General features: G+C 44.0%; 1 protein-coding gene across 3 annotated transcripts in view; it reads left to right on the top strand.

Annotated features, from left to right (window-relative positions):
• The window catches only part of LOC135221912 (uncharacterized), a 114,204-nt gene that overhangs the window by 40,767 nt on the left and 50,222 nt on the right, over positions 1-23,215 (top strand). For 2 of the 3 annotated variants that reach the window (XM_064259928.1, XM_064259927.1), the window contains exon 2: positions 8,890-9,081. The exons of the other annotated variant lie outside the window; for it this stretch is intronic. In XM_064259928.1, the coding sequence (XP_064115998.1) occupies positions 8,890-9,081 (192 nt within the window). The remainder of the gene's footprint in view (positions 1-8,889; positions 9,082-23,215) is intronic. 3 annotated transcript variants of the gene reach the window in all.

The raw sequence follows: 23,215 nt of genomic DNA, 5'->3' as shown, positions 1-23,215 counted from the left end.
CTTGGGATCGTGCCTAGTGCTCCTATGATTATGGGTACGATTTCCACTGGCATATCCCATATCCTTCTTATTTCTATTTTCAGATCTTGATACTTATCCATTTTTTCCCTCTCTTTCTCTTCAACTCTGGTGTCCCATGGTATTGCGACATCAATGAGTGATACTTTCTTCTTGACTTTGTCAATCAACGTCAGGTCTGGTCTGTTTGCACGTATCACCCTATCCGTCCTGATACCATAGTCCCAGAGGATCTTTGCGTGATCGTTTTCTATCACTCCCTCAGGTTGGTGCTCGTACCACTTATTACTGCAAGGTAGCTGATGTTTCTTGCACAGGCTCCAGTGGAGGGCTTTTGCCACTGAATCATGCCTCTTTTTGTACTGGTTCTGTGCAAGTGCCGGGCATTCGCTTGCTATGTGGTTTATGGTTTCATTTTTCGTATTGCACTTCCTGCATATGGGAGAGATGTTATTTCCATCTATCGTTCTTTGAACATATCTGGTTCTTAGGGCCTGATCTTGTGCCGCTGTTATCATTCCTTCAGTTTCCTTCTTTAGCTCTCCCCTCAGTAGCCATTGCCATGTGTCATCGCTGGCTAGTTCTTTAGTCTGTCTCATGTATTGTCCGTGCATTGGTTTGTTGTGCCAGTCCTCTGTTCTGTCTGTCATTGTCCTGTCTCTGTATATTTCTGGGTCTTCGTCTACTTTTATTAGTCCTTCTTCCCATGCACTCTTTAGCCACTCGTCTTCACTGGTTTTCAGATATTGCCCCAGTGCTCTGTTCTCGGTGTTGACGCAGTCCTCTATACTTAGTAGTCCTCTTCCTCCTTCCTTTCGTGTTATGTATAGTCTGTCCGTATTTGCTCTTGGGTGTAGTGCTTTGTGTATTGTCATATGTTTCCTGGTTTTCTGATCTATGCTGTGGAGTTCTGCCTTCGTCCATTCCACTATTCCTGCGCTGTATCTGATTAATGGCACTGCCCATGTGTTTATGGCTTTTATCATATTTCCGGCGTTGAGTTTTGACTTGAGTATCGCCTTGAGTCTCTGCATATATTCTTTCCTGATCGTGTCCTTCATCTCTTGGTGTTTTATATCCCTCCTTCCATTATTCCCAGGTATTTGTATCCTGTCTCATCTATGTGTTTGATGTTGCTCCCACCCATCTGGTAGCTTTATCCCTTCAGTTTCTCGTTACTTTGCCTTTTTGTATGTTGACTAAGGCGCATTTTTTCTATTCCAAACTCCATCCTGATGTCCCCAGATACAATCCTTACAGTCTGGATTAGGGTATCTATTTCCTTGATGCTCTTACCATACAGCTTGATGTCGTCCATGAACATCAGATGGTTGATTCTGTTGCCTCTTTTCTTGAGTTGGTACCCGGCATCCATCTTCTGTAGTACTTTTGTCATAGGAATCATGGCTACTACGAAGAGTAGTGGGGACAGTGAGTCGCCCTGGAAGATCCCTCTCCTGATATTAACCTCTGCTAGTCTTATTCCAGAGCTTGTAAGTATTGTATTCCAGTTGCACATTGTATTTTTGAGGAAGCTGATGGTGTTTTCCTCTGCCCCATATATTTTCAGGCATTCTATTAGCCATGTGTGTGGTATCATGTCGAAGGCTTTCTTATAGTCTATCCATGCCATGCTTAGGTTGGTTTTCCTTCTCCTACTGTTCTTCATTACCATTTTGTCTATCAGGAGCTGGTCTTTTGTGCCCCTACACTTCCTTCTGCAGCCTTTCTGTTGGTGGGGGATGGTGTTTGTCTCCTCTAGGTAATTGTATAGCCTTTCACTGATGATACCTGTTAGTAACTTCCACATTATTGGTAGGCAGGTGATAGGCCTGTAGTTACTGGCTATATTTCCCTTACTCTTGTCTTTTTGTACTAAGGATGTTCTTCCTGTGGTCATCCATTTGGGTGCATGGTGATTGATATACAATGCTGGAGTTGTTCTGCTATTCGTGGGTGTAGGACCTTTGAAGTTTTTGAGCCAGTATCCATGGACTTCATCGGACCTGGGCTTTATTATTATTATTATTATTTTATTATTATTATTATTATTATTATTATTATTATATTTTTTTTTTTTTTTTTTTTTTTTTTTTTTTGCTCTATCACAGTCCTCCAATTCGACTGGGTGGTATTTATAGTGTGGGGTTCCGGGTTGCATCCTGCCTCCTTAGGAGTCCATCACTCTTCTTACTATGTGTGCCGTTTCTAGGATCACACTCTTCTGCATGAGTCCTGGAGCTACTTCAGCCTCTAGTTTTTCTAGATTCCTTTTCAGGGATCTTGGGATCGTGCCTAGTGCTCCTATGATTATGGGTACGATTTCCACTGGCATATCCCATATCCTTCTTATTTCTATTTTCAGATCTTGATACTTATCCAATTTTTCCCTCTCTTTCTCTTCAACTCTGGTGTCCCATGGTATTGCGACATCAATGAGTGATACTTTCTTCTTGACCTTGTCAATCAACGTCACGTCTGGTCTGTTTGCACGTATCACCCTATCCGTTCTGATACCATAGTCCCAGTGGATCTTTGCGTGATCGTTTTCTATCACTCCTTCAGGTTGGTGCTCGTACCACTTATTACTGCAAGGTAGCTGATGTTTCTTGCACAGGCTCCAGTGGAGGGCTTTTGCTACTGAATCATGCCTCTTTTTGTACTGGTTCTGTGCAAGTGCCGGGCATTCACTTGCTATGTGGTTTATGGTTTCACTTTTCGTATTGCACTTCCTACATATGGGAGAGATGTTATTTCCGTCTATCGTACTTTGAACATATCTGGTTCTTAGGGCCTGATCTTGTGCCGCTGTTATCATTCCTTCAGTTTCCTTCTTTAGCTCTCCCCTCAGTAGCCATTGCCATGTGTCATCGCTGGCTAGTTCTTTAGTCTGTCTCATGTATTGTCCGTGCATTGGTTTGTTGTGCCAGTCCTCTGTTCTTTCTGTCTTTCTCCTGTCTCTGTATATTTCTGGGTCTTCGTCTGCTTTTATTAGTCCTTCTTCCCATGCACTCTTTAGCCACTCGTCTTCACTAGTTTTCAGATATTGCCCCAGTGCTCTGTTTTCGATGTTGACGCAGTCCTCTATACTTAGTAGTCCTCTCCCTCCTTCCTTTCGTGTTATGTATAGTCTGTCCGTATTTGCTCTTGGGTGTAGTGCTTTGTGTATTGTCATATGTTTCCTGGTTTTCTGATCTATGCTGCGGAGTTCTGCCTTCGTCCATTCCACTATTCCTGCGCTGTATATTATTATTATTATTAGACTTAAGTCAAGTTAAGCAACACTGGCTCTGGTCAGTCGTTGGATGGGTGACCGCTCTCCTCGGCGTTGATTCCTTGGGAAAGGATCTTTACCATAATTTCCTCAGTCTACTCAGCTGTAAATGAGTACCTATCCCTGATGGGGTAGGGTCCAGCTATGGGTTAAATAGCAAAACTCAGCAATGATGGAAAGAAATGAAGGATTAAACGACAACGACGTAAATGGAACCTCTGGCAACAGAGGAGCTTCGTCCGGCAACCAGGTATTCAACCCAATTGAAGGGGAAGACGGTCAGGTACTTGGAGGTCGTCATCCAGCAACTGATTATTATTATTATTATTATTATTATTATTATTATTATTATTATTAATGTTTAAAGGTCTAGGATTCGAAGGTTTTGTTCTTAATGGTTATGTTAGAACTTGGCTTGGCTTTGTGCCTAAATCTATTCCATTCCATTCCTATAATAGATCTTGTGTAAAAAGAATCAGTAATTGGATAAACTGAAAATAAAGATTTCAAAATTTAATAATACAGCACAATAAAAAAAATCAGTGAATATCCAACTTTCAACCAAAAACACATATAAAGTATCAGAAACAAATACTTGACAGATCAAGTATTTGTTTCTGATACTTGATATGTGTTTTTGGTTGAAAGGTGAACATTCATTGTTTTTTTTTTTTTTTTTTTTTTTTTTTTTTTTTTTTTTTTTTTTTTTTTTTTTAGTGTAATGGTTTCTGTGCAGTCCGCATTAAGGGACTGGTTGTGTGGGTTGTTGGTCACACAGCCGTGGATCAGACGAGTGTGACCAGTACTGTACGAAAGAGGGATATTATGACCTTAATATGACGTTATTTTTAAGACGAAAAGCACCACGATCCAGCAAATAATTTGTTTTGAGTTTCTATTTTCGGATTCATTGTCCCCTAATGCTCGACATTTAGCAAAGAAAGTGTTTTTTCAAGAATGTAACAAATCGCCGACTGGAACAGGGCCATTTGACTTAATCAGGTGATTGCATTTTTGGGTGCTTTATCCAACATATTTCATCATTTATACCATCTTCCTAAGAATTATGGCATGGAAACTTATTTTGTAGATCATCGGAATTTCCACGACTAACTATAGTTCCAAAGGGGTTTCTAAGTACTTCTTGTCAGTATGATTACAGATTTCTGTGAAGCGTGATTTGAATAATCTGACATACTGACCATATGGCAGAAATTACCGCTAATTACAGGACGATTTGCATCCTTCCGTATAGATTACGTCATGTTGGCCTTTACGTCTTAATGTTTTGTTGTATATTACTTCCCATACTCGATACATAGTTTTTGGATAGGCAGTACAAGTGTGTGAAAACACGTACTTTGCGCTTAATTCCAGGCGGGGGAGTTCCTAATGCGGGAGGAGTGGTTTTGCTTACATTCATTGGCTCAAAAATTATGTTAAATCTTACTGCGAGTCCCTTGTATGAATCTCTATTGCACTACGATGAGAGAGAGAGAGAGAGAGAGAGAGAGAGAGAGAGAGAGAGAGAGAGAGAGAGAGAGAAGCATTCTGCAAATTCTGTACGTAAATTCTGAAATTTCATGATATAAAATGGCTATTTCCAGATACATACAAATGATGCCTTATGCTATTGCTGCCGCCTAGCTGTTGAAAAACTTTCTGCATTTTCAGTGTCCCATACAGCACTCCTATGTCTTATATTTCTCTTTATTCCACCAAAACTTCCAACATTAATAATATCAGTAGAAGTTTTGCTTGTTGCACCTTTTCGTAATTTATCGGCAGCATCATTTAAATATGCATCCATGTCTTTTGGTATATTCAGTTAACCAAAGCACTCAAGAATCTGCAAAAATATATAAACATTTCGCTTTTCACCTGCGGCAGTTTTCAATCCCTCATGAATTGTGTTTTTGGCAAGGGCCAATTCAATTGGCACAGCTGTTTTGGCTTCAAACCCATTTTGGTGCGAGTCCATTTGGCGAAGGACGTTCTGACGCTAAGACCACTCTTATTTTCAATCTTGTCTTTACGCACATGTTTAAAGGAACCAAGTTACATTATTCCTGTTATATATGAACTTAGAGACATGATGGATATTTACTTGGATTAAAAAAACGAGCACATTCACGTGGTATCATTAAAGAATGTTTAATTAAAGTCGAGTGAAAATACGCACCGTTCTTTTCACAGTTTTGTGGGGAATTGAAATACGCCACATATAGACAAACGAAGCTAGTACTCAAACATGGAGTGAATTTGAATCCAAAAGGTGATTTGCAAACTAGCTAAAACCATTAAACCTCTTCTATTCACTCCCGCAGTCGGGTAGCCCGGTAGTGCCGTCAATGCACCTCATGCGGTGCAATGTAGGCATTACTCAAGGTTCTTAGCAACGTCCTCTCGGCCCGTAGCTGCAACTACTTTCGTTCTTTTTACTGTACCTGTACCTCCTTTCATATCATTTTCCTTCCATCTTACTTTCCACCCTTTCTTAACGAGATTCATAGTGCAACTGCAAGGCTTTCCTCCTGTTACGCCTTTCTAACATTTTCACTGTCGGTTTCCGTTTCAGTGCTAATTGGCATTAGTTGCCCAGTTCTTGGCATTATGCCTAAAACCCCAAAATCAATCGATTAATCAGTCTCTTCTATTCACTTTTACCAAACTAAGCCCGGTGTCAATAATAATACGAACTTAGCCCGCAACATCCCACATTTTGAAATTAATAGATGGATGTATGTTATGAACGGTTACTAGCTGGGTTTGAACCACCTTAGAAACTGACTTGTAGAGAGAAATGCAAATAGAAGAATATGAGAAATTGTTATTACATGTGAAAATTCTGTAGAGCACCCAGGACTTTACTTAAAGTTATGTGTGTCTGTTCCAAGTGTGATGTCATAAAACAAAGTCTTTGCTTGCTGTGTAATACTCCTTGAAAACTTTTCATCCAGATAGCAGTGGATCTAGAATATACACCTGCTATGCATTCCAGAGGCCATGATATAGTGTTTGTAAATTGTAGTAGACAACTTTTAGACCGACTTATGGATTTCCATGCCACTAAAGCACTTCGTCCTAATTTTCGGAAGTACATGGTTTCTATAAGTTTTTTTTTTTTTTTTCTCATGAAAATTACGTTAAAGTTGCGTTTGATGCCGGTATAGCATAGTATCATTCACGGGCTATATCATGTCACATGGTTGTTTGACTTATGGATTACGGGCTGCTGTGAAGCAAGAGCCCGTGCTAGCATGAGGCTTGGTGAATCTAATTATTTGACTTATGGTTGAATGTCATTTTACCTATTCTGCAAGTGGCTCTGCGCGCATCTGTCAATTCAATGTACTTATACTAGGCAGTATCATAAATTAGGAGAGTGTTAGAAACACCCGGTGTAGTAACAGGGAAATCCTAAGTGGCTTAATTAGTTCTTTACGAAAAACACGAGGTATTTTTCGTGGACTCTGGAATCATTAACTGCATAGTAAGTGAGGCAATTCAAATACAATCCTGAAAAAAAAATCAGTACGTGAATCAAAATTCACCGAATGCAAGATCATCTAGATATCAACACGGATTTTATCAGCAAATTATAACAAGTGATACACACCACAAATGAAGGACCTAGAGAATGGTGCGAAGAATTCAGTTTCTAGAAGGTACAGCGGGATGCAGGCTTATTCGGACCTTGGCTGATTCGGACCTTAATCTTGGCTGATTCGGACCATTTGCTAGGCTGATTCGAACCCATACTAATAATCTTATATTATAGCAATGGGTATTTCTATATAAGCATTCCGCATCGTTCGTCACCACGAATACGAAAGCCACCAGGAATTGGGGCGTCAGATGTATTTCGCCGTGTTTAGTAAGAGCCCCTGGCGGTTAATTACAGTCGTCCGAATAAATGTTACTTAAAATTCTTGTTCAGGGGGTAAAACTGCAAAGAAAAATCGGTCAATCATATGAAGGTCCGAATGAGCCAGTACATGGTCCGAATGAGCCAAGGTCAGAATAAGCCTGTTCCCGTACATCGCTGCATGGGAAGTGTGATGATAAATAGACTAGTATCTTTATTTGAGAAGAGCATAATAGCAAGGCCTTGATGTGAATCGTGCACATATTAGTATAAACTATCTTATTTAGTTTCATAGAAATGTATAGTAACATTTTTCTTTCTTAATACTAGGTAGGTATAGGCTACGTGTTGAAAGTGTTGAACAGTAGAGATTACCATATTCTCTTGGGTAACTATCGAAGTTTTCGTTTTTCTGTTGTGTAAAACGACCGTTAGACACTTGAAATGTGAAGTCCCACATACTATAACCTACCCGTGACTGGCATTGTCTCCGAATGCTGCTTCAGTCTCATTAATTTGATATTGGTCGGATATTCCCTGTAGGTAATTTGCTTGTTTCGATTTTATGAGAATGAACGTCTACCTATTTTTTTTTTTCGTTGACCTGTGTGAACTGGAAATTTTCCATTACTAAGTTGACCATTACAGATGTATCTTAGGATAGGTTGGTTAGCTGTAGGTTTACCATGTTCTGCTTCAACTGATGCTAATTATAGTATAGGCCTTAAGTTTTGCTAAACTATAAGCCTAATGGTGAGTCATTTAATTATTTTGTTAGTAATGAACTGAATTGTTAATTTTTCTTTAAGAATTTGGTTAGGCCATTGCACATACATTCTTCAATGAAAATTTTTGCTGCATCTGTTGCTGAATCGTTATTTTCTAAGTGTTGAAGTTTTGCTGTCTGTCTTTTTTGCTGTAATTTTGCATTTTACTCTTCGAAATAAATTAGCATAAGCCTAGTGCCATCTTAAGTTTAGGCTATAAGTTTTGAGTCCCATAAGTGTTGGTTTTGGAGATTCTGTGCTGTTTAGTTAAGGGGGTGTAGCTGTTTTGGGGTAAAAAATACCGGTAGTTTGATAAACAGCTACAATTCTTCCAAAGGCATTCAAGAATCCTTTAAAACAAACTGCAAATCACAGATATAAAAGCCTAGATGCCCCATCGGCCGGCCGGACATACGTCATCAGGTCCGCCATCTTGGCGCGGTAATCATAAACAGGTGGTTTCAGACGTGGTTTTTTTCTAAAATGCCTCAATATTGTGCTGCATTTGGCTGTAACAACATACGAAATTTATGTAGCCGAGAGCAGGGCATCACATTTCATAAGTAAGTTTATTGTAGTATGTACACAATCTCATTTTTTGTCGGGAACAGCAGCAACAGCCCTATCTCTGCAATGTAATTGAATGTTGCAAAAGTAGTTATGGTTAATCCCGGGTTATCTTTCCTGTTCTGATAGAAAACTAGGGTTGTCATACATAATTTTAATCGCCAGAATGTAGTCTGTCCATCTGCTAGGGTCTCTGTTTCTTTATATTTGTTGTAGCAGTAATACAAGCAATAATACAGAGCGGCTTTAGAATATTTTCTGCTAAGCTCTATCTGTCTATCATGTTAAAGTTTAAGTTTCACACTTTCAAGGTCAGTGCAACTAAAGTTCTGCTGATCTATGTGGTTTTTGTACATGTATTGTTATTAATCTATTTATCTAAATATGTATTGTAGATTTCCAAATGAAAAGGAGCTTCAGAGGAGATGGGTATTGCACTGCGGAGAGAAGGGTTCCATGCTAGCAGCCATTCAGTTCTCTGTAGCAGTCACTTTACAGAGCAGGACTTTGGCCGCACGGGCCAGATTGTCCGCCTCAGGTCAGGGGTGGTGCCCTCAATATTTGACTTCCCAGTGCTTCTTCAAGTTGTAAGTTATGGCTTTATGTTGAGCTTACAATAACTAGCAGATCTAGCACAGTGTTTTCAGGGGGTTGATATAGTATTTAATAAATCCTTACAGCAAGTGGAGGATGGGATGGTGACCATTTAATACTAAGTCGTGTTGCACCAATCCACCTTTTCAGCTACCGATACCGATACAGAAATTTAGGTATCGGCCGATACCAAGTACCGATCCTCTACAGAGTTTGCCTCTGTATTTTTACGCTAGCTCCCTGTAAATTCTGCTTACCTTTCAAAGCAGTTGTCACTGAAATCCAAGTGGTATTAGCATAGTTTAACTCCAATTTAACACATAATTGCACTTAGGTTCAGTTATAAAAATCTGCATAAACCAGACAGGGAAAAAATGGGTGTAATATCGATACCCAATCCAGTATTTAGGCCAGTATCGGCAGCCGATATCGATACCAGTATCGTATCGGTGCAACACTACATTTAAGATCATAAATTATCACTATAAAATGTTGTAATAGGAACCTCCAAGACCCAGATCATCTGCTACATCACAGAGGGCAGCTGCTGCTGCAGAGGTGATCCATGACAGTAATGAAACATCAGCCACACAATACTCAGGACGATGATGTATGTCATATAATTATTTTTTAGGTTCAAAGTAAACATCATAAATTTATGATATGACATATATGTATGGAATTGCTACTAAAATGGTCCAGAGTGGCATAGGACCCAATAACAGAGACTGCATAATTTTAATATGCTAACTGGTCAATATAATTTTTAAAGCAGAATGCTGCAGACACCAAATAAATATTGACATCAATGCTAAACAGGGTAAAGTATTCATTGTGTAGTGCATTGTTAACAATAGTGGACAATTGTTATAGGTACATTCTTGTGCAATTGTTATAGGTACATTCTTATGCAATTAGGTCTAGAGATAGGTCACTTTTGCCACTAGACTAGGTCTCTTTATCCCCCCTAAATTTTCCAAAGCCAGGTCTAGAGGTCAGAATTCACTGAGGAGCATCCCGTTCCGAAAAATTGGAAGACCCCCCCCCCCCCCCCCCCCCCCCCCCCCCCAGGCTCAAAGGAGCAGGCAGAGATGCAAAGGCTAGATAACACAGAAATCCTAGTTATTCTAGGGCCTACTGTAGTTTATTTTAGGCCCAACCCTACAGTTTTATGACCTAAACTTGTAGGCCTGTGCCAAAAAATATATTGGGGGAATTAACTACAGCACTTTCGAGAGACAAAGATTTTACTTAAGTTGCACAGATCATAGCTGTAGGCCTACTTTAGTAATCTGTCTTATCACAGCATTTCAAATTATTGTTTACAGCAATATTTATGGGTAAATATTAACATTTGTGTACAACTAGCCCCCCTTCCCCCTACCTGCTAAAACAAAGTCATTGCAAGTTAACTTTCAAACAATAAGGAACAACTTTATTTTATTAGATCCTTGTAGGGAATTATGTAAGCTTTGTAACGAGCATCAGACAAGAAAATCCGTGCAATATTAAGCGAATAGTGGCGAAAAAACGTCATATACTGCAGCCTGCTGCATTGTTTGAATTACCACGCCAAGATGGTGGACCTGATGACGTGCACCAGCCTATTCAGCTAGCGGCTGATGCGGCATCTAGGCTTTTATATCTGTGCTGCAAATGCTGTGGATCAGTGTGTGCAGTTGCTCTGAGAAAGAAAAAGGAAGAATAAGCAATATTGCTCAGTACCCAGACCCACCAAGTCCCTTTAAACTCTATGGGCCAATCTCAAAAGTTATTTGTTCCTACACGATGTACAAACCATCAGTCCTTTACAATAGGAATTGCTTTCAGCGAGAGCTGGAAGCGGCCATTGTACTTCCGAACAAGGTGGTTACATAGTTAACTACCAGTGCCTGCCTGGGATTAAGCATTTTGATTTGCCTTCGGCCGTTGTGCAATGCAGACATGTGTTTCTTCGTTCTCTGCCCAGACTGTTGTTGAGCTGTTTTTTCCCCATGGGATCTTTCCTTGTTCTTTTGCCTTTATATATGTGTACTTGTGATTAATAAACAATACAAACCCACCAATCAGACAAATATGTACATAAAGTCACCTTCCCCTGCGTGTGTCCTGGGGTTGACGGTAAGAAATGAGGAAATTTCTGCTTGTATTTTGATGTAGATCCTCGTAATTCTACTTGTGTAGAGTTTTTCCTGGTCACGTGGTCAGTGACGGGAGGAAACGTTACAAGAGGAAGGCTTACTAAGCGTCGTCCGAGGGTATCACACTTCATGAATATTGCTGTGACGCATGCGTCCACCACTATGACATCCACTACTGTAACGTCACATAGATTTGCGAGCATGCCAATCATGGGGTTTGCAAATCACCACACTAATGTTATTCCCTTGTTGGTGATGGGCTCAGCTCCTCATCTCCCTGGACTTCAGCATGCTGTGATACCCCCTTCTGGTTTCGTTGTGACCCTGCCTCTTCCGAGTGTAGTGCCTACTGTGCCTAAGGCATCAACAGTTCCTGCCAACCATATTGCCCCTTTTGTGTTTCCTGCCTCTGTATTGATGGTAACATCTGATGTTACTCCTGTACCAGGTGCTCCTGCTGCCAGGGCTCCTACTGCCTTGCTGCCCCGACTGCTCCTATGATATCCGCTGCTCCTATGATATCCGCTGCTCCATGGATGGTGAATTGACTGCTATCCTGAAGAAGCTGATGAAGAAGTCGAAGGAGAGTTCTTGTAAGGTGTCGTCATCTTCATCAGCATCAGCTTTGTCCTCATCTCCTTCGTCTGCTGTCTTCTCTCCTTCTTCTGAGGCTCGTATGCCAAAGAACAAGAGGGCAGCCTCTCCTCCTCCTAAGAAATCCCACCATGGGACTTTTAAGGTGGTTATGTTGTTAACCACTGGCTGACGGGCCCCAACTGCCCGGATGTGAGCATTCCAATTTGCTTTCAGCCATAGTGCTACAAACATGCTACTTCGTTCTCTGCCCCAATTGTTGTTGAGCTGTTGTTTCCTGGTTCGATCTTTCTCTTTTGTTTTGTTTGGAATATACTATTGTGTGTTTGTAATTGAAATAAAATGCAAAATCACAAATCAGACAAGCCTGTATGTAAGGCTGCCTTCCCCCAGCATGTGTTGGCGGTAAGAAGTGCAGTAATTTCTGTTATGCTGATGTGGACCCTCATGTACTCTGTGCTCATTGCAGAGGGCATGTGTGCTCATGTATATCTATGTGTGCAGAGTGTTTTTCCTGGTCTCCTGGGCAGTGGGATAAATTTGACGGGAGGAAGCGTCATAAGAGGAAGACTTCTAAGGTGTCATCTGGTGGTAACACATCCCCGACTATGCCCACAGTTGTTGATCCTTCTTCGTCGTTTCTACCTGCCTGCAAGCTTCGCCTTCTGGTCATCTCTCCTCCTGAGTAAAAATCAGGACAATCTTTCTTCTGGTGCCTCCACTTGCTCCGACTCCCTCAAAGCGAGAAGGGTCTTCCCCCTTCTGACCTGACTGTTGCTTTTACAGGAGTGGTGGATGATTTGACTAGAGACTTTCGTCATGCCTGGCTCTCCCTAGATCTCATTGGTCCTCCCTCAGTTCCTGGGTTGGTGTCACCTTTTGAATGCTGTGATGCATGCGTTTCCCACCGTGATCTCTACTACGGTAACATCACGGTGATGGTGTTCACCCTTCACCCCACTTATGTTAATCTCTTGATGGTGATGGGCACAGCAGCTCATAAGCACACTGTGAATCCTCCAGTTTTATGGTGACCTTGCCTCTGCCAATTGTGGTGCCAACATTTCTTGCTAAACAAATTGCTCTTGTGTCTCCTGCTTCTGTAGTGATGGCCATGCCTGAAGTGACTACTGCTGTTCCGGATGCTCCTGCTGCTGGGGCTCCTTCTGCTGCCCTGGATGCCTTGACTGCTCATGTCATGTCTGCTGCTCTGTGGATGGGTGAATTGACCACTATCCTGAAGAAGCACACAAAGAAGAGGCTTGGAAGGTGTAATCTTCATCTTCGTTAACTTCGTTCTCGTCTCCTTCTTCTGCTGGCTCTCCTCCTTCTGAGTCTCGTTGGCCGAAGAAGAAGAAGGCTCCTTCTCCTCCCCCTAAGAAATCCCACCATGGGACTTCTAAGGGAATGCCTCCCTCCACAGGGGAAGCAGTGGGAGCTTTAGTCGACTTTTCCCAACCTTCGGGTTTGGGAACTGAAATGTGTGTTTTGGGGGCCACGGGTGCAGAGACTTGGGTTTGCACTCCCGTCACCAGTTCTAGGGGTTCCGCCTCTATGACTGGTGCTGTGTTGGGCACTCATTCACAAGTTGCTCTGAGTGCTTGAGATTCCTAGGAATTGTGGACATCCAGAACTGGTGCCGGAGAGTCCTCTCACTGTCCCAATTCAGGCACAAAACAAGAGAAAGAGGCAAGTCATGCAGGTGTCTCATCCCTGCCTGCCATCACTGCTACTAGGGTTAGGTCAGACTCCCAGCCTAGTGTGTCTATCCACAGGAACAAACGCCTGGAGTAGTAGCAAGGAGGTCCACAGTGAAATCTTCCTCTCACAAGGTTTTGGTCTCTAAGAAGACTGGGGCATGTGGCAGGGATGATCGTGTTCTCGCCAGCCCTTGCTCACGTTCATGCGATCAATCGGGCCCAGTTGAGGTGAGCCCTTGGCTCACTTCGTGAGACCCTCTCTGCTGTCCACAGGGGAGTGCTCCACCGAGGCGTGAGCGCTCTCATAGACTCTCACTGCCATCACTACCGCGGGTTGGTGACCGGACGTGGCTCGCCTCTCCTACTGGTTCTGCCAGCAGGACAGGTGTAGGAATGTTCCATTTGAGGTACGATATGTTTTCCCTGTTATGTGTATCTCTTTGTACGGGGTTCGGGAAAAGACAAGTCAGTTCCCGCTCATCCCTTGATCTGTAATCAACTCATGTACATTAAAGGAATCAACTGGTCCCGAGTATGTCTCAACCTGCTTACAACAGGTGAGAGTACCCGATTCTCCTCACCTGTCTCATCAACTTTTTGGGGTTTTACAAGGAAGTGTGATGTAATCGGGGAGAACTCTGGAGTCTTCTCCTCAGAGTTTGTCTATGAAGGCCTATGGCCCTGTTTCGGTTTTAGGATCGATCGGGTCGTATAGCCAAGTAGTTCAGGATGGATCACAAGGGTCTGTTGGGTATCTCTCTCCTGCTAGAATAGATTTGGAGGACTGCACCTTGGAAGGACTCGAGGGTACTCTTTCTCAGGAGGCGGACACCCTGGAGAAACAGAAGACCTTTGCAGAGATCATCGCGCTGATTTTTCAGCACAATGATCTTGGAGGGGAAAGGGCCCATGGCCTTCTCTGTGGATCGTCCGTCATGCTTAGAATCCTTTTGGGGACCCAAGAAGGAACCCAAGGTATCGATGGGGCTGCTGTGGTCCTTGTTTGCGAGTCTGGAGGCTACTGCCATGGCAGCTCTCCAGGCAGTCTCGTGGTTAGATCTGTGGTCATTCACAGTAATCCCAAGTGGCTGCTACCTGGGGAGGATTCTGCTTTGCGAGACTGTGCCAGTCTGGAGGTAGGGCTATCTCCTACCTGGCTTACCAGATGGCAAACCTGTGGGCAAACCTAGTACTAAAGAGGAGGGATGCTGTCCTAACTCGACTGTCTAGGTCTGCGTCTCCTGAGTCGGCATTGACCTTAAAGAACGGACCATTGCTGGGTTTCCCCACTCCCTCTCCTAGAGAGTTGATGGATGCTGCAGTGGACAGGATAATGATTGCCTTGTTCACAAGGCAGTGAGCAAGACCTCTGGGTCTTCGTGTGTCACTGTGGCTTGATCTTCAGGTAAGGCTTGCTCTTCCTCAGCCCCTAAGAAATCCCAGTATTTGAAGGTCACCTACAGGAAACCCAGCCTTCTTCTTCCTTTGCTCAGTCATGGCCTTTTCAGTCCTCTTTTCCATCAGATAAAGGGCCCAAGGGAAAAAGAAGGGGAAACGCTAGGGGCAGCGTTCCCCTCCAGTTGTTGGCACTGGTGGCAGGTGCCCGTCGAACCATTGGACAACATGCCAATGACATGGAGCTGAGACCTGGGTAGTAGATGTTCCTCAGGAGGGATATCTACTCCTCTTCGAGTCTCGGGATCCCCTCACCGACAACGCGGTCCATTTCCTGACTTCTGTTCCCAGTTTGCTGAAGGATATTGCACTCAAGGAAGAAGTGGAAGCCATGCTGGTGAAGGCTGCTGTTGAAGTTGTGTTGGATTGGTCTCCAGGCTTTTACAGCCGTCTTTTTCTCGTAGAGCAAGCTTTTGGAGGTATGGAGACTGGTCATAGACCTATCTCCCTTGAACTGACTCGGTTCATGATGGAGATGGCACGTTCCATGCTCGCCTCCATCAGTGAGTGACTTCATGCTTACAGTTGATCTGAAGGATACGTATTTTCAAATACCCATAAATGAATCCTGCAAGTACCCTTGCTTTATCCTTGAGGAGATGCTGTATCAGTGTAGGGCACTCTATTTCGGGCTCTCAACCACTCCTCAGGTGTTCACACAAGTGTTCTCCCTAGTGTCAGCTTGGGCCCATTCACACGGGATGCGTCCGTTGAGGTATTTTGAAGATTGGCTATTACTGGCGAGTTCTCGCTCACAGTTGCTTCAGGACAGGGATTGACTCCTTGAGTTTTGCAACGATCTAGGGATTGTGATGAACCTTGAGAAGTCGAATCTCATCCCCAATCAGGATAAAGTACCTGGGCATGCTGATAGACATGGTAGCACCAAGAGTCTTCCTCTCAGATTATTGCATCAGCAGGTTCAGGAAGGCAGTGCAGCTGTTCTGTCTCAATGGGAGCAGCCAGCTTGGCAATGGCAAGTTGTCAACGGTCACCTGCAGTCCTTGTCCATTGGAGAATGAAGGAGTAATGGTTCAAGTCTAGAGATCCTCAATCTTCTCTCATGCCCCTATCTGAGGAAGTGAAAGAGGATTTAGATGTAGCTTGGGCTCATTCACATGGGATGCGTCTGTTGAGGTATCTTGATGATTGGCTATTCCTGGCAAGTTCTCGCTCACAGTTGCTTCAGGACAGAGATTGACTCCTTGAGTTTTGCAATGATCTAGGGACTGGTGAACCTTGAGAAGTCGAATCTCATCCCCAATCAAAGGATAAAGTACCTGGGCATGCTGATAGACATGGTAGCACCAAGAGTCTTCCTCTCAGATTATTGCGCATCAGCAGGTTCAGGAAGGCAGCACAGCTGTTCTGTCTCAATGGGAGCAGCCAGCTCGGCAATGGCAAGTTGTCAATGGTCACCTGCAGTCCTTGTCCATTGGAGAATGAAGGAGTATTGGTTCTAGTCTAGAGATCCTCAGTCCTCTCTCATGGCCCTATCCGAGGAAGTGAAAGAGGATTTAGATGTAGCTGGACGACAGGAACCTCATAATAGGAGTACTATCCTTGCATACATACTCCCTCTCTCGTCATGCTTCTGTACATGGCTGCATTGGCTGAGGGATGGGGCACACAATTGGAGGAGTTGCTGACTTAAGGGGTATGGAACCAACACAAGAGACACCTCCACACCAATGTCCCAGAGCTCAAGCATCCTTTCTGGCTCTCCAAGAATTTCGGGGCAGAGTGATGGGGCACTCTGTGGAGTTGATGAGCAATAACACCACGGCAGTGGCATATGTCAAACAAGGGAGTCTCGTATCTCCCCTGCTTCACCAGTTGACAGTGCAGCTGTATGAGTGGGCGGTAGCTCACTTGGTGGTGCTGTTGGCCAGATATGTTCCAGGCAAGAGGAATGTAGTGGCAGACAAGCTCAGTTGCCAGAATCAGATGATAGGGACAGAGTGATCCTTTCACCCAGTCATCACTTAGGGGTTGTTTGACATGGGGGGCATCCAGTCATAGATCTGTTCGCCACCTGGCACAACAGAAAACTTCAGGTTTTCTGTTCTGTTGTGCCAGGATGCATTCCAGCACCCGTAAGGCAACCTTGACATTTACGCCTTCCCTTCATTTTGTCTGATTCACAAGGTGACCAGCAGAGTCCTGATCACATCGAATCTCAGGATGAGTCTGGTGGTTCCCAAATGGCTACCATTTGGTATCCTGACCTTCTAGCTCTGCCTCAGAGAGCAGAGCTAGAAGGTCAGGATACCAAATGGCCCGAGAGAGATTCCTCCATGGTACAAACTGCTGTGTTAAACAGTACCATCAGGAAGTGCAGCCTTAATTAGAACAGTACTATCAGGTAGTGCAGTCCCTGTGCCTTCACAACCGGAGGTTATCGACCATCTCTTGCGAGTGAAAGGCGTTTCCTGCTGCATAGCAACACAGGTGGCTGAATAGTTTCAGCTGAGCTGCAATCTATGCTACGTAAAGACTCCAGATTTGTGTGGTTAGGGAAAAATACATTTTACTTTCTAAAATGTCATTTTTGTAGCCCCGAAGTCATTGGGGGGGTTGAAGACCTCTCCTGGATATCAGTACCCAGAATTGCTTCATGCAGACATCAAAATTCAGGATGGAAACAAGCCAGATAGTCCTTTCCCCCATCCTTCAAGGATATTGGATGGTGACGGTCGATATGCAAGACTCATACTTCGACATTCCTGTACATTCAAATTTAAGGAAGTCTAAGGTTTGTATTCCAGGACAGGGTCTACCAATTTAGGCTGTGTGCTTTGGCCTCTCCACAGCCCCCTCAAGTTTTTACCGTTGCTCTCACCCCCTTAGTAAAGTGGCTGTATTGGATGGGCTTAAATATTTGCCCCTCTCTCAATGACTGGCTCCAACGTTCCCCCTCAAGGATTCATTGCACAGACGACCTTCAGAAAACTCCTCGACTAGCCCAGGAGCTGGGCCTGTTAATCAGCTTCCTAAAATCGCAGTTAGTCCTGAGTCATTCGATTCTTTACTTTGGGATAAAGATTGACTGGGTTTTCAGGTTTTTCTGTCCAAGAAGAGAATACTTTCTTGGCACCAAACAGTACAGAAATTTATTGCTCTCCCATCCTGCTCTCCAACCAATGGATGAGTCTCCTGGGCACTATCCCATCCATTGAGAAGTTCGGACCTTGGAAGACTTCACTCAAGACCCCTTCAGTTCATCCTAAAGGCCAGTTGGTGCAGGAAAAACTCCTAGACTCTTTAGTCTTCCCGATCATTACCAAAATCAAGGAGGACCTTCGGTGGTGGCTCGTAGAAGGGAGATTTTCGATCGGGAAGTTGCTGCCCCCTTTGAGCCCATATCTCACCCTGTTCTTAGATGCATCAAATCTGGGATAGGGGCCACATCTTCAGGAATTGGAAGTTGCAGGGACTTGGTTGCAAGAGGAGAGGAGGCTCCATATCAATGTCAAGGAATTAAAGCAGTACATCTGGCCCCTCAACATTTTGCATCAGTGATGTACGACAAGACCATCGTTGTACACTCCAACATGACAGCCCTGGCCTACTTAAAGAAACAGGGAAGCACCCATTCATCCTCCCTTTGTGAAGTGGCCAAGGAGCTTCTTGTTTGGGCTCAAACCAACCATACACAGATCATTACTTTCTTTATTCAAAGTAGATTGAACATCCTAGCGGATGAATTAAGTCGCTGCTAACAGTTTCCACCGATGGAGTGGGCACTGAATACACAGTTATGCACTGACCCATGGAAACGATAGGAAAAACTGTTGATAGACCTGTTTGCCACGTTGAGGAATCACCGTCTTCCCTTTTTCTGCTTCTCCTGTTCCAGACCCTGTGGCTTGGGTAAAGAATGCAGTTATCCAGGACTTGTCCAGTCTGAATGTGTAGTATGCCTTCTATCCTTTCAGCATGGTGAGGGAAGTGGCCAACAAGTTCCAGTCTCACAACTATGTTTCCATGGCCCTAATAGCTCCATTTTGGCCACAGAAGGAGTGATTCCTGGATCTTTTCAGGTTACTAATAGACCCAGGCTACTTCCAGTGTCAAGTTGTACTCAAGCTACTGCACTTCTGTCGATTTCACCGAGGTTTGTTCACTCTTGCCCTGACAGGCTTCAGACTGTCAAGAAGTTTGTCAGAGCAAAAGGGTTATCAAGAGCAGCTGCAGAAGCTATTGCCAGTTGTAGATGGCAATCCTCCTCCAGCGTATACCTGGTTAAGTGGGCAGTCTTTCACAGCTGGTGCTGAGGACATGACATCTTGTCTTCTAAGACAACTCTGACAGAGATAGTGGACTTTTTACTCTCCCTAAGGTCTTCTAAGGGCCCAGCAACTTCAACCATAAAGGATTATAAAGCTATGTTGAACAATGTGTTTAGGCATACAGGCCTGACTTTAGAGGAGAATCGGGATATTTGCAACTTAAGTCATTTGATTCTTCAAAGCAAGTTAAGACAACTACAGTGTCATGGAATCTAGACTTCATCCTTTTTTGGCTTTCAGGTCCTCCTTTTGAGCCCCTTCACTCCTTGTCTTTGAGGAACCTGACAAGGAAGATTTTAATCACTTTGCTACCACCAAAAGAAGCTAAGAATGAAACCCTGTCCAATCCCTGGTCTTGTTCTTGCGCTATCAAGAACCTGACAAGTATCCTCGGGCCGACAGATCAGAAGAGAGTTCTCTGTACGTTGAGTGCTGAAATGTTACCCTGAGAGGACTAAGAAGGTCAGAGGTTGATCTCATAACCTATGGTGTTTAGTGAAGACCTCCTCACTCCCTGTGTCCAAGAATGTGCCATCCTTTTTCTTGAGAGATATATTTGAGGCACAAAAGGATATTCAGGAGGAACTTGTACCCACATTTAAGGTTAAAGCCCATGAGATTAGGGCAGTCGCCACTTCTTTGGTGTTTAAATGCATTATTTGTCACTCTCCAAGATTCTCCAATCTACTTATTGGAATTGTAGATACATGTTTGCATCACATTTACGAGATGTTGAAACAGTAATATGAAAACGACAGCATACATACTAAGAGTTCAGTAAATTTTTTATTTTTTACACTTGTGTTCCCTCACCATGAATTAAACTATCAAGTACATATTGTATCACCCATCTTGTGATGCTGCAGACTAGACTCTGTTTATTGTTTTTAAGAAATGTATTAAAAGGATACAGTGGACCTCTGGTATTCACATTCTCAAGATTCGCGGACTCTTCACTGATTTTTCTGTGGAATATATCTAAAAATTATTCAATGGGAAGACTGTCTCATCCGCGGGTTTTTCTGTGGAATATATCTATAAGAATATTTGTGGGTTCCACTATTCGCAGATGCGAATTTTTTCGCAAATCAATAGTATTCTGTATTTTGTTCATGAAACTTACCTGTCAGATATATATATAGCTGTATTCTCCGACGTCCGACAGAATTTCAAAACTCCCGGCACACGCAGTGGGCGGCCAGGTGGTTAGTACCCATTCCCGCCGCTGGGAGGCGGATATCAGGAATCATTCCCATTTTCTATTCAGATTTTTCTCTGTCGCGGTAGTGAAAACACCTGTTTCCACTACCTCCGCCTAGGATTTTGAAACTTCATTAGCCGCTTAAGTATCTACTTATTTTTTTGAATGATTGGACTTGGATTTGTGGCTAGGCATACGCTATCATAAATTAATTAAAATTTTTCATTGCATATGATGTCTGAATCTAGGTAGCCTAGTTTCAGATTTTGTTGTCTGCAACGGGTAAGGGGAGGCTACCGAAACCTTCGGTAGACACTCGTTTAGTATACATGACGTTTACATGTTTTCTTTGTTGAGAGATCAATGTAATTAGTGTAATGTTGACTGATTCCGAAAGAGACGTATGATTCGTATGTACGCAAATTAGAGCGTGATAGAATCAGGAGGTCTTCCTCCACAGTAACAGAAGTTAGGATAATGAACCTACTAACCTCCAGTAGACTTTATTTTGCCTAACCCTGTGGTATGGCTTACGGGCCTAGAGGAAGTTCTGTGAGAAGTAATGCCCTTTCTATTATTGTGGATTACATCAAGTAAGCTTGAAAAAGTGCTCGCTCTCCAATCAGTGTTGTGAGTGTAGTGATGTTGATTTTGCCCCTAGTGTTGTGGAGGGGGCGTCAGATCGGTCCTATAACGCCTCTAGGTCTAAACCTCTGTCGGACTCCCAGGACCAGGGAGGGGGCAAGTTGAAAACCGAAGGAGGGTTACGGGAACCCCCCCCACCGATCTGGCGTCCCTTCGGCAGGATAAGGCTGCCAAAGATCGTGCACGTGCACGAATCATGAAAGATTGCTTCTCGTCCTCCGAGGCGTCCTCCCCGCAAGGTTGGAGCTCTCGGAAGGACTCGCGCCCTCTAAGAAGCTTTAGAGAAGAGGACGCTTCACGTCCTCTCTCTCGTCAGGAGGGAACGTCAGATCCGCCCCATAACGCCTCTAGGCCTGGACCTCTGTCGGACTCCCAGGACTAGGGAGAGGGCATGTCGAAAGCCGAAGGAGGGTTACGGGGAACCCACATCGATCTGGCGTCCCTTCGGCTTGACTTAATATCGATAAGCGTGACAAAGACGCAAAATGTCGCACAGGCGGCTGTCGTCTTGGTCAAGAGATTAAAAATGTCCTTAAGGCAGGACCCTCACAAGGACGCCTTTCGAGACATTCAACGCTCTATCGAGAGGAAGACTTCGTTTGCACTTCCTCCATCTAGACTGAAAGGGAGAGCTGGGATCTGGTACGAAACAGGAGAAGAAGCAGGATTGAAAGCACCGTCTTCTTCTCAAGGAGATTTCGCCAATTTGGTGGACGCTCCAAGGAGGTCTTATTTGTCATCGGCTAAGGTTTCCTCCTCCCCTCATGGCGTTATGTATACGTTATGTGACGTTCGCTTTACTACGAAACGGGATATTGTTCAAGCTCATAAGATTGACGTCCGGCAAGCTGATTTGCATAGTCAAACAGCTCGCCAAGACGCATCTTACTCGTCCCTAAGGACGCTCTGTCAGCGGACAGAGATGACACTGGACAGACTATCCTAGTTTTCGACAGGAGAAGGGCAAAGAATTCCTCATACCAATAACACACAGGCGTCCTTTTAAATGCCCTTCTGCAGTGTCGATGAGCGTGACAAAGACGCAAGATGTCGCACAGCCGGCCGTCGTTTTTGTCAAGAGTGGCGAACGTCCTGAAGACTCGTCCTGATGACGATCACCGTACTTATGCTTAGGACGCTCGCGTTTCATGAGCGGCTCTCCCCTCGCCAGGAAGCCTCTCAAGTTACTCGTGTTGACGCACGTCATTCACTATGACGCTTCCCTTGAGGTTCGTCGCTCTTCTATTCCGGACGCTCTTCAAGACGCTCAAAGAATGCAATCAGGACGTTCGGCAAGCACCTCGCGACGATGCCTTTCGGAACGCTCGGCGTTCCTTTTTTTGAGCGCGTGTCTGGATATGTTCATTTGCATTACTAAGACGCAAAATGTTGCACAGGCGGCCACCGTCTTTGTTAGAAGGTAACGAAAGTCTTTAAGGCCGTCTTGGAGACGATAGCCTTACGTCTTCCTATAGGGCTCTCACACTTCAGGAGCAGTGTGCGGCTCCTCAGGACGCTTTTCGGGTGGCCTTTCAGAAGACGCTCGACGTCATAAACATTGATAAGCTTTTTGGAAGACGCTCGATGTCTTACACATCTGGACGCTCGCCAGGACGCTAGCGAGGACGCTCGCCAGGACGCTATCGCGGACGCCTTTTGAAGACGCTCGGCATCCTACACGTCATGACGCTCGGTTAGAGCACTTGCCAGGACGTTCTTCAGAAACGATAGGCGTCCTACGCATCAAGACGTTCGGCAGGATTCCTGCAAGAACGCTCTTCAAGAGGGCGTCGTCGAAGTAAAGGAAGGAGTTTGGTCTCGTCAAGATGTCTACTTCTCTTTCTACGAAGGGAGCGTTCAAGAGAATCCATCACTTGATGAATTCCAGGAAAACTGTAAGCAGATTTCGGTGTCATAAAACGCCTCGTCTGCTTTCGGGATTGCGCTGCCGAAGGGGAACATTAAGGTCCTTCCTGTCGTAAGCCCAGTCTCTAATCAGGAATCCTACCCCTTCCTCGATTTCTGCGGGAATCGGGAAGGCTATATGCTCGAATTCCTGGATTACTTTCCGTCATGCAATTGGGTTAGTTTCTCATTGA

The sequence above is a fragment of the Macrobrachium nipponense genome, chromosome 3 (genome assembly GCF_015104395.2).
Source record: "Macrobrachium nipponense isolate FS-2020 chromosome 3, ASM1510439v2, whole genome shotgun sequence".
NCBI classification, from domain to species: domain Eukaryota; kingdom Metazoa; phylum Arthropoda; class Malacostraca; order Decapoda; family Palaemonidae; genus Macrobrachium; species Macrobrachium nipponense.
This window is presented reverse-complemented; position numbering and strand designations above follow the sequence as displayed.